This window comes from Periophthalmus magnuspinnatus, chromosome 9 (genome assembly GCF_009829125.3).
Source record: "Periophthalmus magnuspinnatus isolate fPerMag1 chromosome 9, fPerMag1.2.pri, whole genome shotgun sequence".
Classification (NCBI taxonomy): domain Eukaryota; kingdom Metazoa; phylum Chordata; class Actinopteri; order Gobiiformes; family Gobiidae; genus Periophthalmus; species Periophthalmus magnuspinnatus.
The window spans coordinates 5,165,903-5,180,239 of record NC_047134.1 but is presented as its reverse complement, the minus strand read 5'-3'; the positions used below and the strand labels follow the sequence as shown (position 1 = coordinate 5,180,239).

The 14,337-nt window shown below is 42.3% G+C and overlaps 1 protein-coding gene across 1 annotated transcript in view; it reads right to left on the bottom strand.

Annotated features, from left to right (window-relative positions):
* Nucleotides 1-1,649: 1,649 nt before the first annotated feature.
* ptch1 (patched 1) overlaps nt 1,650-14,337 on the bottom strand; it is a 148,278-nt gene continuing 135,590 nt past the window's right edge. Inside the window, 5 exon segments of the mRNA XM_033972105.2 lie at nt 1,650-3,818; nt 3,923-4,436; nt 5,015-5,290; nt 5,984-6,083; nt 12,304-12,446. Coding sequence (XP_033827996.1) covers nt 3,924-4,436; nt 5,015-5,290; nt 5,984-6,083; nt 12,304-12,446 — 1,032 coding nt within the window. The 3' untranslated portion in view covers nt 1,650-3,818; nt 3,923.

Below are 14,337 nucleotides of genomic sequence, written 5' to 3'. Positions count from 1 at the left end.
CTTGGTTCTTCATCCATAAGACCCTCTGTCCCAGGCCCACACTGTCGGCCTTATCCAGTTCTTGGTTCCTCTTCCTCTGTAAGCCCCCCTGCCCCAGACCCACGCTGTAGGCCTCATGCAGTTCTTGGTTCTTCTTCCTCTGTAAGCCCCCCTGCCCCAGGCCCACACTGAAGGCCTCGTGCAGTTCTTGGTTCCTCTCCCTTCATAAGCCCCCTCTGTCCCAGTCACACACTGTAGGCCTCATGCAGTCCTTGGTTCATCTCCCTCCTTAGGCTCCCTCTGTCCCGGGCCAATGTCGTAGGCCTCATGCCTCTTTTCATTGTTCTGAACGGACTGGCTGTATTGTAGCTACAACCAATTTCCTTGCAGTCTATAAAGCTGTCAATCAAAATCAGGCAGACTGGGGAGTGGAGGCAGGAGGCGAAGCTGGGTGGGCCTTTGGAGAAGGGGTGGGAGCCAGATGTGAGGTAGGACGAGCTAGGAGAGTGGGTGAGAGGTACGGAAGCCTGCCTATACAGATACACAAAAGCACACTGAGAATCCAAAGTTTGAGTTAGAGACATTTTGACTTCAAATTCAGTTTATGTAGATTATAACAATGTAACTTCCGAAATATGAAAAAAGTGCCTTGCATTTTATTACACTTAAATGACCAGTCCAAAGTTTTGACCCACACTCAATTTCTTTCTTTATTTACTACAACTTTTTACATTTTGTATACATACGGGCACTTTTCCACCTTCAAGGCTCAAAGCACTTTACATCAAGCAGCCACTCACATACATTCATGCACTGCGCGTGAAGTGGGTTAATTGTCTTGCCCAAGGACACAACAACAGCATTCATCTGTGTGAGCTGGAATCGCGCCACCACCCTGTGGGCCTATTACGAAATTTGACCTGTATTAAAAATATTTATTACAGTGATTCTCAAACTGTGGTACACACTCACTAGTTCTATTAATGGCAGAATCGTTTTTTAAGACCTGGTTCAGTTCTGAGACAGTCTGAACGGTCCCAAGTCCTCGTTTATATCTGGAGGTATGATGCTTGTTTAGTGGGTGTAGACGGTTTGTGACACTTTTTTACTACTACAGGCAAATGGAGTATCTCTTATTGAACTTGGAAAAAGTCTTATTTGCATTTGACATGAAATTAAAAATTCTATTCCATTTGAAGCATGGCTTATGCTTTGACTAAAACAAACTCAATGCATTTATGTGGTTATTGCCGTTTTATAAAATATGCACTCTACCAACTCTACCAACAGTAGCTGAGTTGGTAGAATGTGTCCACTGATCAGGTTGGAGTACGAGTTGCCAGTACGAGTCCGGCTCTCGGACATAAACATCATTGGTAGACAAAAAGAGGAAGAGAGAAGGAGGAGAGGAGGAGGGGACATGGAGGAAAGGAGTAGGAGATAAGGAGAAGAGGTGTGGTGTGATTCCAGCTGATAAATACTGTTGTTGTATCATTGGACAAGACACTTAACTGAGTGGTTCTTTGATGTGAAGCTCTATATACATGTACACTGAACATGCAAAGTTGAAGCAGAAACAATCAAAACGACTTCATCCAGATGTTTTCAAGAGTTCATTTATTTAAGGTATGAACAAAAACAACAAATAAGTTATATTTTTATGTTAGAATTCTATCAGTGTTTGAACATTAATATTTAGAGATAGTACATCTGTCATCTTTCATGGCTCGCCTTTGACAAACCCAGAGGAGCAGCTGCTGGGCCCATACTGTCGGAGGTGTCCACGTTGTCCCCAAGAGCTTAGCAATGAAAGCATGTACCTTTGACCTTTAACCTTTTCCTGTTATGGTATTTCATATAAACTCTTTAAAAATATACTTCTGTCAAATACCTTGACTGCTACTCTGTACACTACAAAAATACATTTTCATATAAATAAATTATATGGCATACATTTATCTTTGTAAATGAAAACATCCAAGCCGAGTCTGAAGCTCTGAAGCTGTAATCACGTCTGTAGTGTTATATAACTTTCTCCTATTTAACATTAGTAAGCACTTTATACAGATCAAACTCCATTATGTAAAACAATAAACTGGAATAGTGTTTTTCAATAGACATAATAATCCCTGCATTTGTTAACCACTGGCATCACAACAAGAAAGAAACACTTTATATTACAAAAATATAAATATTGAAACTGAAACTCAAAAACAAAAATAGTACAAATGATAAAATAGTTGCCAGCTACGATTCTCTCCATGTTTGCCAATGTGACATAAGGAGGAACAAACTCCAGACCTCCTCATGCAAGCAGCAGAGAGGAGAGGAAGAGGAAGAGAGGAAGAGGGGAGGAGAGTGTGACATAAGGAGCAACAAACTCTAAACCTCCTCATGCAAGCAGTGGATGCAACATGGTTTGGAGAGAAGGAGGAGAGGAAACAGAGGAGAAGATGAGAAATGAGGAGAGCACAGGAGGAGGTGTTCTATGGGGAAGGAGGAGGGGGAGGGCTAAAGACAGCTAACACAAACATAACTGTGCACATCTCCACTGGCCGAGTATCACATGTACACTCTGACCCTTGACCTTTGACACAAAGGTGTCATGGTGGTGTGAGTGGGGTTAGAGAGGGTCAGGACCGGTCTGTTTGATGATGCCACATGATACATGTACACTAACACTGAGGCCAGAGGCTGCACACAGCTCAGCTTATCCTTGGAGAGAGTCTGAGGAGGAGAGTCTGAGGGGGAGATTCTGAGGGGGAGAGTATGATGGGAAGAGTCTGAGGGGGAGAGTCTGCAGGAAAGAGTCTGCGGGAAAGTGTCTGAGAGGTAGAGTCTGAGGAGAAGAATTTGAGGGAGAAGGTCTGAAAGAAGAGACTGAGAGGGTGAGTCTGAGGGGGATAGTCTGAGAGTGGACTTTGCTGCAGTCAAGTTCCTTATTGAACTGAATGTACAGTATACAGTTAGAATTTAGCTTATACTAAACACAGCCATCAGGGGGCGCAGTGAGGGCCCCAAGTGGACCCTGTAGAGAATCCCTGTAAAACATTTGTGAGGTGGACATACTAAGGTTAAACAAAACTAAAAACAACAGTGATACTGAGCTGAGGAGAAACAGGTTCAATGCAAAAGCAACTAAAAGAATCAAAATGAAAGCCCAAAATGTCTTCATATGATCTCGTCTTAAATAGCACGCATAGCGTGTTAACAGTTTCCACTTAAAACTACCACAGGTTTGTGATAAACTCATATTTAAACATGTGTACCTTTATACAAAACTCTCACACACATGTAAACAGGCATCCATGTATAGCCCAGTGGCGTGGTCACTCACTGTGGCATCGAGAAGAGAGAGATTTGCATAGACTTTTGTAGTATTTTTTTTATGTCTGAGCCTCAGAGACGCTAAGGTTCTGTCTGAAGAGATTTAAATGGCACAGATCCACAGTGAAGAACAGTAACCTCAACCACACAGACACACACACACCCCCACGGATGTACACACACACACCCACACACGTGCATACATGTACACACGCACACATGCGCAAACACACACATGTATGTATGTATACACACATACACACACACACACACACACACACACCCACACACACCCCTACACACTATATAAAATGGCAGCCCCAGTCTTTATGAGGAGTTGTACTGCTGCTAAATTATAGCTACTTTCTTTCATATTTACACATGTGTACACTTTAAATATATCTATAAGACGAGTCCACTGTATTACAGTAAGAATGAGCACCATGTCGGCAGCACTGGCAGCTTCCTCAAGTCACTGACCTCCATCTTTGGCCATTCTAACGTCAGCAAAACTGCAGCACAAATACAAAATATGAAACATGAGTCTTCATGAGAAACAAAACACCATCTTAAATGTTCTGTCAGTTTGACGATAGGAAAAGTAAACAGGTCTCACCTCAGCTGACTGGTCTGCTGCTGTGGTCCCCCGCCTCCAGGTCCTGTAGCTCCATGGCCTCAGCCTGGGCTCTGGCTCCTCTGGCTCTGGCTCCTCTGGCTCCTCGAGACACTTGGGACCCCCGGGACTCTCGGGCCCCTAACTGAGGGTCTGATGGAACGTGGGGGTCATGGAAGGTGTTCCTGGCTGAGCCGTAACTGTCCTCTGCAGTGTATGATGGGTAAGAGGAGGTGGTGGGAGGGGCGGAGTGAACAGCCACAGTAACAGAGGCTGAGGCTGTTACCGTGGTGACAGGCTGGAGGTGATGTGAGGAGTGGGTTCTGGGACCCGCTAAGTGTTCTCTATGGCCCCCAGCCTCAGTAGCAGTTTCAAAAGCGTCCATGCGGGGGCGGGCTGGTGGCGGAGGTGGGGGCGGGGCTGAGGGTGGAGGGTGTCTGTGGCTCTTTGAGTCTCTGTCGTCCCTGGTCCACTGAGGGGCCCCAGAGTGACAATCACAGCCCTGAGGGGAGACACTCTGTGGAGGACAACAACCAAGCGAATTACATCATCTCATAACATAACATCTGAGCACAAATGTGACATTACATAGAAGAACATTTAAATAATCTGTCTCAGCTCTGACCAGTCGATACTAGCCTTGTATCGTTAATTAACCTTTCTGTCTGTACTGGATTCAATAGATATAATCCACATGCAGACTTCAGCCTTTACTTTAAAACTTTAGATTCACTCTTTCACTCAGCCCTGTTTTTTAACAGGTGACGAGTTTAAACCTATCACTGTTCACTCTATGAAAAAATAGGCTGGCCATGGCTATCTGTCAGAAGAATAACACTATATAAAATGTATTTATAAGGGACTACGACAATGGACCTGTGCAGGTATTTGGTTTGTTTGTATTGTTTCTATATTAAGTTAAGTTACTCCTAAGGTAACATAAGATCAGTTTTAGTGTTATTTTCTTTGACAAAGCACAGCATTCATCATAAAAGTCATAAGAAACATTTAAAAGCATTAAAAGACCACAGCTATGTGGCCTCATCTCTTGGGATTCAGAAAGACAACGGCATTTGAAAAACACTTTGTAGTTACTGAGGAGATGGTGTAGGCCGGAGGGTTCTGCTGCCTGTGCCTACTCCTTGGGCCCCTCCTGTTGTCTGTGTGTGCTCCGTGTGAGGAAGGCCCCTGACTGGTTGCAGACGCTGAGCTGACGGAGCTGTACTCTGAGTCCGAGTAGTCCGACGTGGCCCCTGACGTGTGGGTGGTGCTGCACCCGGTGGCCTGGGGTTGAGGGCGCACTGAGAAACGTACCACAGGTGGAGGGGCCTCTGGAGTGGGCAGCCGACTGTGTCCATCTACCGGAGAGATCTGGCACAGAGATAAAAAAATGATTTAACTACTACAAAAAAATATAATTTAAAGGGTAACTATAACTTTTCAACTGCTTGTCTACAAGGTGGTGCGATTACTTAGTATGGAATGTTACTCAGTATGGCTTTAAACTTATCCATGGAGACAAGCAGGTGACACCACAAGGCAAAGTTACAGGTCAGATTGTTGAAGAGGTGAGTCAGTTCAAAGTGATTAAATACCTGGAAGGGCGATAAGTATAATGCTGTGCTGTGGAACATTCTAGGCAATAACAAAAAAGTTGGGAACTCCGGCCATTAGAAAAGTCACTTTAATGTCCATGGAAACTTCAAAAGCAATACTCATTTCTATCAGAGAGTGATTAGCAACGCTGTCAATCAAACCTGTTGCTAACGCTAGCGAGAGCAACCTGGGGGAAAGAAGGTGTCTGATTTGTCTGTTATTAATGTTAATGTTCTTGATTTATGGACATAACAGTGAAATAAAAATGTCAGGATCATATAGAGCGGGTTAATATGAACATTTTAAGAACAAAATGACGAGTCTGACAGCAGCAGTTATAGAGAGAGGGGCCACAGTTTTTCAGTGTAAAGTGAAAAGGAGCCAATGGAGCCAGAATGCCCATGATCAGTCTATGTAGTCAAAATTTTATAACATGCACTGCATGGATCTGAGTGAATCATGACTCACCTCTGGATATGGCCCAAAGTACGACAGCAGCACCGGCAAAAGCACCAGACCGTTCAGGACCCCCAGGACTGTGAGGATGGCCAGAACAGCAAAGAAATACCTGCAAAACAAAGGGGGGTTAATTTAGTTAACAAGATTAAACATCAGTGGTTTCAAACACAAATAATAGGGTGTTTGTAGTTCCCAGTATTTTTTTAGTACAGCTGTCCCTCGCTATAATTTTACATGCTTTTTTACAGCGTATGAACGTGCATTGTGTTCTGCGTCCTGATTGGCTAAGGAAATGTAGACCATTGTCAATCAATCTCCTCTGTGCCGTGTCTCCTGTACAGTACAGAACGCGTTTAGCCTGCCAAATTTACATAAATGTTCGATCAACACCACAACGGAGCAGTGCCAGGATGAAGAGGTACGGTCAGAGAAACTGAAATATGCGTGAGTCACTATGAATTAATTAAACAAGAGAGAAATGTGAGAAAATGCTAATGCCTGAAAAAGTGTGTGGTGAGGAGTTTTACAGCCTTAAAACTTATATAATAATTGTAAAAAATAAAACTGACTACTTCATGGATTTTGTCTATTGGGGTTATTTTTAGAATGCAATAAAAGAGGAACCACTGTACTAGATAACTTGTAGAACTTGTGCAGCTTTTTAGGAACCGTTTTGTAGGATAAGTTAAGGTTAAGGTCATAGACTGTACAAAGAGGACTAAGTGAGTGTGACTTCACCCATAGCGTTTAGCTCCAAATTAAGTTCAACAAGTGTAATTGTGAAGGAAGAGATTGCAGACCAGGTAGAGAGTTGAAAGTTTATGTGATCAGATGAATGAAATTACAGACAGCAGGCACATGGTGTCTGCAACTTCATGCATGTTGTGCATGCATGTTGTGTTTAAACGGTGTTTTTTCAGTACTTACAGCCCGAAAAAGGTATTATCTATAGAAGGCTGATCCTATAAGGACTTAACTCATTTTACATAGCTGTTTACCGTTAGCTGTGCACAGTGAGGTAGAATGCGTCACTAAAAAGATGCTTGCAGTCACTGAAAAGATTACTATTACTAGGCCTCTTGTCAACCTGAAAATGAAGAGCCATATCATGGCCGATGTAGCAGGTTCCAGTGTAGACATTTTAAAATAAGCATGTGTCGTGTTCTTACAGAGAAACAAGATCACCTCAATGTTTAAGACACACAGTATCAACACACGGTTTAAGAGTAAAGTGATAAAACAAAAATCATGCTTTCAACAAAGCTAGCAGTTATCGAGGCAAATTTGGAGCAGAGTTTCCGCCTCCACAGCGCGTTTAGCACAGAGCGGGTGCTTAGCAACTCTGTCAATCAAACCTTTTGCTAATGCTAGCGGGAGTGACCTCTGGGAAAAAAGGCACCTGATTTGTCAGTTATTATTGTTCATATCTTGATTTACAGGCACAATAGCAAAAAAACAAAAAAAAAAAACCCCGCCAGCATCATGCAGAGATAACATGAATCAACATAATTTTAAGACCAAAATGACGAGCCTGACAGCAGCAGTTACAGAGAGGAGCCACAGTTTTTCAGTAGAAAGTAAACTGGAGTCGATGGAGCCAGAAGCGTGCCCATGCTCACTTCCTATTTGGAACGAGGTGAGTAGCAGGTCAGCTATGTCCATTTATATAGTATACAGTCTGTGATATGGACCAGTGTAGCAACAGACAGGTGTGAAAAGTTTGAGAAGCATAATGGTTGGGTGTGTCTAAATGACCTCGAGTGAATGAAAACACTGCCCTGTCACTACAACGCACAAAACACCACTATGAAAATATATCAGTATATTTTAAACTTAACAACATTCTTGACAATTGCATATGCATTTAGACAGCGTTGGGAAGAATGCTAGCTACAGACTACTGAACACCTGCATTAAAGCTACCATACATAATTTGTAACCCACCTGTTGTATTCTCACATATCACCACTAGATGCTATCTAGGTTACAGCAGTGTGCCAGCTTTGGTTTGACAGAAGAAGACCACAGAGCACAGGTAAGTCTGAACAAAGGCCAGGTGAGGGAAGGGGGATAGGGCAGATTTTGGAGCAGAGTTCCATATTTTGAATTCTGACCACAACAAATCATAACAGCCAAAGAGCCAATCAGGAGTGAGGCTGTTGAAGGCCTATACAGTTGCTTTAGCAGGAAGCGGGCACTTCGCAATGCTGTCAATCAATGGTAATGTTGCTAATGGTAGTGGGAGCGACCTTGGGGAAAGAAGGTGCCTGATTTGTCTGTTATTAATATTCATATCTTGATTTATAACAATAGCAAAATAAAAATACCAGGATTATGTAGAGCGGGTTAATATGAATATTTTAATACCAAAACAACAAGCCTGCCAGCAGCAGTTATAGTGAGTGACCACAGTTTTTCAACAGAAAGTGAATTGCAGCCAGAGTTGATTGAGCCGGAAGCGCACCCATGTTCATTTCCTACAAAGAAGAGAAAGGAGGGAGTGCATAATTTGCTAGAGCTCATTAATTCAAAGGCAATAGAGGCGGGGAAAATGAGGGTGCTTTTTCTCTCTCTCTTTCGCTATAAGCAAACACAGAGAAAACAAAGCAGCCTGGAATGTGCAGGGACCAGGGCCTCTCTCTCTCGTCCGAGCAGCAGAAGGGACCGAACCAAGCCTCTCACGCCCCATCTCCACACGTCAGGTTTGTGTGTTTCTTTGGGGACATTGCATTGACTTACATTCATTTCCTGGAGACCGATCTGAACCTTAACCATAATTAATACTTGCCTAACCTTTAAGATGCATTATGTAACTTTTCTGCTGAAGTATTAAAGGGCCCATATTAAGTTATTCACTGATCTGTGTTATAATGTTATAAACAGCTGACTTTTCTACTCCATTTTTCAAGTTCACTCACCACAAATGTTTAGAGTCAAATAAATGTTTTTCTAAACAGCTTCTTCACACTGACCAAAGACCCTATTCCATTTCAATATAAAAATCTACCGTTAGAGTTATTATGAGTGGACACAATTATTATGAAGGAATCGCATATATACCCATATAATAATAAAGAAATCTTCCCCTCCTGATTTCTGCAGAATCACTGAGGGAAGCCTAAACTCTGTTAATCTGAGTTGAGAGAAATATTAATTTATTTATAAATCAATGAGCTCCTTTGTTTCACATGCGTCACTGAAATTAACAGATCTGATTGGACTATCACATTTAACCAGTCCTGAGACGCAATGGGGGCGTTGTGGGACCATACACTGTATATATAAAAGGACATAGCTACTCGGCTCCATTGACTCTGGCTCCAATTCACTTTACATTAGAAAACTGTGGCCCCTCTCTCTGTAACTGCTACAGTGAACCTTCTCCTTTTCAGTCTTAAAGTGTTCGTATTAACCCAGCCTACATAATCTTGGTATATTTATTTCGCTATTGTGTCTGTAAATCAAGATATGCACATTAATAACAGACAAATCAGATGCCTTCTTTCCCCAAGATCGGTCCCGCTATCGTTATCAACAGGTTTGGTTGACAGTGTTGCTAAGCATCTGCCCCCTGCAAAACCAGCAGTGTGGGCGGGAAGGGACGTTACTTTCAACAGCTTCACTCCAGACTGGCTCTTTGGTTGCTATGGTAATTATACTCGGAATTCCAAATATGGAACTATGCTCCAAACTGGCCCCTACAATAATTGCTAGCCTTGACGAGCTTCATTTGACTGGAGCCGAACGCTATGGGTGATGTCATACTCACTTAGTCCACTTCTTTATGCAGTCTATGTTTTTTTTTTTTAGTCCATACAATCATATTGTGATCTGAATAAACACAAAACAGTATGGAACGGTCCTAAGTTGTCATGATTTGGAAACCCCTGAACTCAAAGATGTTTTTTTTTTTAAGTTCAGGGCTGATGGGTGCTAAATAAACCTGAGACAGCCCATCCAGACAGGACTAAATCAAGTGCATCCTCTGGCCTGTGTATGAGACAGTGGACCAGAGCGCAGAGGAGTATTTGTCTACATCTGCTCCCTCCACATATGTACATGTGTGTAGCGGTCACATACCAGGCATGATGCCCTGCCACGCTGTTTACACTCCAAACATTCACGAGGCGAACAGGGAGAGTCAGGGAAACTTTTCTCTCAGCGCAGGCAGAAAAATACGACTGGGCCTGTTGTTACTGAGCCGTCTTGGGATGACGCTTTGTTTGCTCAGACAACAGCAGAAACTTTAAATGGAGGCCAGAAAGCAGAACGCTGCCTTGGAGGTGAGGAGAGAGGCTCTGCATGGGTATGCAAGGAGTTCAGCTTCCTGTTTTAGTACAGTGCCATTTTTAGGACCGTTGATCATTTAAAGGAATGATTTTTTTTTTTTTATTGCTATATCAACAGTCCAAACTTTTCATCATTCTGAAACCCACTGAACAGGTATTTATCCCAGTGTGGGGATTAATATCTGTATACACACTTACATCATGGGAATCTGCCTACATTATGAGGACAAAAATCCCCATTTTGTAAATCCTTTATTATTAGATCAATAACATGGTTTAAAGCTCAGATCTAGGTTCAGGTTAGGGTTTAGGTTAAGGTTAGGCAAGTAGTAACTATGGCTAAGGTTTGGATCTGTCTCCAAGAAATTAATGCAAGTCCATGAAATGCCCCCAAAAAGCATGTAAACCCAACATACATGTGTGTATATGTCACTCCCATGATTGCAGAGGCAGAGTGCAGCCGAGCACGACACTGTTGGCGTGTTCGCTGATGGAGGATTTACACTGAAACTTGCACACACAAATCTTCATACAAAACTGAGACTAACGTAAAACTAAACCCAGACTAGACCAGGACTAAACCAGGACTAGAACAGGACCACAACAAATCTACATCAGGACTAAACTATATGAACTAAAAACAGGACCAAACCAGGCTAAGGGTGGAGGTTCCTACTCATCTCAAACCCCTTAAACTGAATCATTCAAGTCATGAAAAAACCCCCCAAAAAAAACGTTCTACTGTTTTTAACACTGTCAATCAAACCTGTTGCTAACCCCGTTAGCTGCTAAGAGGAGACTAAAGGAGGGACAGAGAGGAGCCTTCACACATGACACACATGACTGCTCAGCTCAGGTGGATTTAGTGACATATAGGTTCAAGCATGAGCTTTGTGGTCAAAACGACGCCATGTGGACGCGATTCAAGCCAGGGTTTCACAAACAGGGATGCAAGAACCACTGGAGGTATGGAATATTTTGCTGCCGCATCATTTGCAAAAGAAGAAATTCTATTCTGACAACCGGACAAAAGAGATGAACTCCCCTCTCACACCATCTTTTTCTTTGGCTAAGATCTGTACCTCAATGTCTTCAAAGGAGTGGTTAGCAGCTTTGACATGGAGATGGAGAGAAGACTGGGTTCCTGATCTGGTTGTGCAACGGTGTTGGTACAGACACTCTTATGGAGTGGCTGTTTAGTTGTTTAGCTTCTCCAATATAACGCTCACTGCAGTCTTCACTACACTGAATGGAGTAGACCACGTTGCTTTGTTTGTGGCTCAGGGTTTTGTCCTTTGGATGAACCAGTATCTGTCTTAAAGTGAAGGTTTAGGTTAAAGTTATAAAGTTATGTTAGATCAAGGAACCACTTGCCCATTCACACACACATTCATACACAAGTGTACCCAGACACTGGGGGAAAGGTGGGTTAACCCTATAGCGTCGGATGCTATTGTCGCCGATAGAGCATGGTTGCGGACTTTCCAGTAGCGTAACTGCAACCAGTCGTGCTCTCATGTAAATTCAAACGGCGTCTCAAAGAGGAGGCATGGGGCTATTTAAATATTTTACCATCATTACGTTAATCTGCCTCTGTTGTCCCTCGAAGGCGACGAATGCAAGCGTGGGTGCTACAGGGATTTTCCCAGTCATTTATTTGATGCGTAAAAGAAAAATATGGATGGATATGTAAAATAGAGGTAGTTGTGCGAAAAAATTCTAACACTTCCTTTAACATGATTTTTATGGCTAAAAAAAGAATAAAAATCTAGGTGAGCTATATTGGTCCATAGTGTGCTAAGTCCTTAAAGGGTTAAGTGCCTTGCCCAAGGACATGACAGCTGGAATCATGCCATCAACCTGTGCGTCAGTGGATCTGACTGCTCTACCAATGATGTTAATGTCGAGAGCGTGATTCAAACCGCCATCCTTTGGATTAGTGGACAAATGCTCTACCAACTGAGCCACTGTCATGGATGTTAGTCAATGTAAAAGAAACCAAACATTTATATTTCTATGTACATGTTTTTGTTTATTTACCTTACGATGAAGTCAAACTCAGACCCTGCGAGCATGAGCACTCCTAACAGAGTGGAGAAGGCCCCATCCAGGACTGGAGCAAACATGTGCTCTAAGGCCAGCACTGCTCGCTTGTGACGGTCCCCGATGGCTGTCAGGAAGGCCTGCAACACACAGTCAAACAGTTTTGTTCGGAAAATACACATCTTTTATATTGTATTTCAACATTTTATTCAAGTTTTCTTCTGTTGAGCCACATGCATCATTTTCCTTTGTAAAAGTCTAAATCAAAATAAGGTCACATTTTTACAAAATTTTGTAAATATTGAATCAATTTACGTGGATGCAGACACATATGAGATTTTATATATATATAAGCTCCCGTCATTCGCCATTGACCCCGCGGTGACGTGGGGAAGGTTGAGAGCTTTCAAAAAAAGTATAATATGTGTTTCTAATGTTATCGGATATATTGTTTTTGCTAAAAATATTATTAGGCCCGAGCCCATACAGGGCATAGGGCCTATTGCTTCCGCAACGATGAGTGCATGGGCGAAGACTGTCTTGGCAGCACCGCACCTTGCACAGACTCCTGTATCCTAGCAATGCATATTTGTTGTTGCTAGCATGTCAGCTGACATGCGTTAACGCAGCGCGAAGCGCTCATGTCCCCAAACACACTCCTGGCATCGAGCCCTATCCAAGCCCCCATGCCGCAGGCATGGGCCATCTTTGTTACTGCTAAAATGAATGGAAGTCAATGGGAGGTCAATGGTGGACCCTGACGTCATTCGCCAATGACCCCACGGTGACGTGGGGAAGGTCCAGAGCTTTCAAAAAACGTATAATATGTGTTTTTGATGTTATCGGATATATTGTTTTTGCTAAAAATTTTATTATTAGGCCCAAGCGAGGGACTCATTAAAACCGCGTCCGGAGCATGGAAAATGGCAAAAATCAAGTAGTAAACACGCCCCGACATGGCAGTGAGTGGTGTCAAAAATTAGAACTCGACGAGCTCTAATTGTCACAAAAGACCCCGAGAAAAAATAACGAAAGACGACTCGGTAGCACCACCTCAAACTTTGATTTTCATGGGGCCAATGGGAGCCCAACTCGGAAAAAAGTCAACATAAAAATATGAAACTCACATAAAAAAATAGATCATGTCAGGACATGACAAAAATGATATTGTGGCCCCGCCCTAAAATGTACAGGAAGTCAGCCATATTAGATCAAACCCAGAAATGACAAAAGTGCACACCGTCGCATTCAGGACATTTCCTCGCACAGTTTTCATCACAAACACTTCAAATTTGGCCAAATCCCACTAAACCCATGTGTGATTAAAGATTATCAATTACATTTTGATTATGAATTTGGGTGTGGTCAGGGTGAATTTTCAACAAAATTGCAATTTTTGGAAAATTTCAATAAAATATTTCTCTTTCATACATTTTTTGTTGGGAAAACGCTAATACAGCGTTTATGCACATTTGTGAGCTGAACACAATGATATGCAAATCAAGGCAACTCTCTCACAAAATGGCTCTCTAGCGCCCTCTTCAAATTTCATTTTCAAAAATTCGTAGAAGACAATCGATTTGTCGTGGACTTGTGAAAAAATTCACAGGGGCCTTATTTGTGATGGGTCACAATGTGAGAAAGTCACATGACTGTAGCTGTTATGGTTTAGGAGAAAAATAATGGGTGGAAAATGCATTTCCATTATTATTATTATTATTTTGGTGGCCAGATTGAAGCAACTTTTGACCCCTTGAACGTTAACGAGAAGTCAATTTTATTGGACCCAAAATTCAAGGGTGGTGAAAAATTTATTATTTTGATGTTCAAAAAAATTTACGTAACAAAATGACTCAATAGCGCCACCACAAAATTCAAAATACATTACGCCAATGAGAGACCATTTTTATCATAGACAAATGAAATTTGGTACAAACATAGAACATGTCAAGACAAGTAAAAAATTGTATTATGACCCCACCCTAAACCCTACAGGAAGTCGGCAATTGTGGGTGGAACCCCATTTTTTCA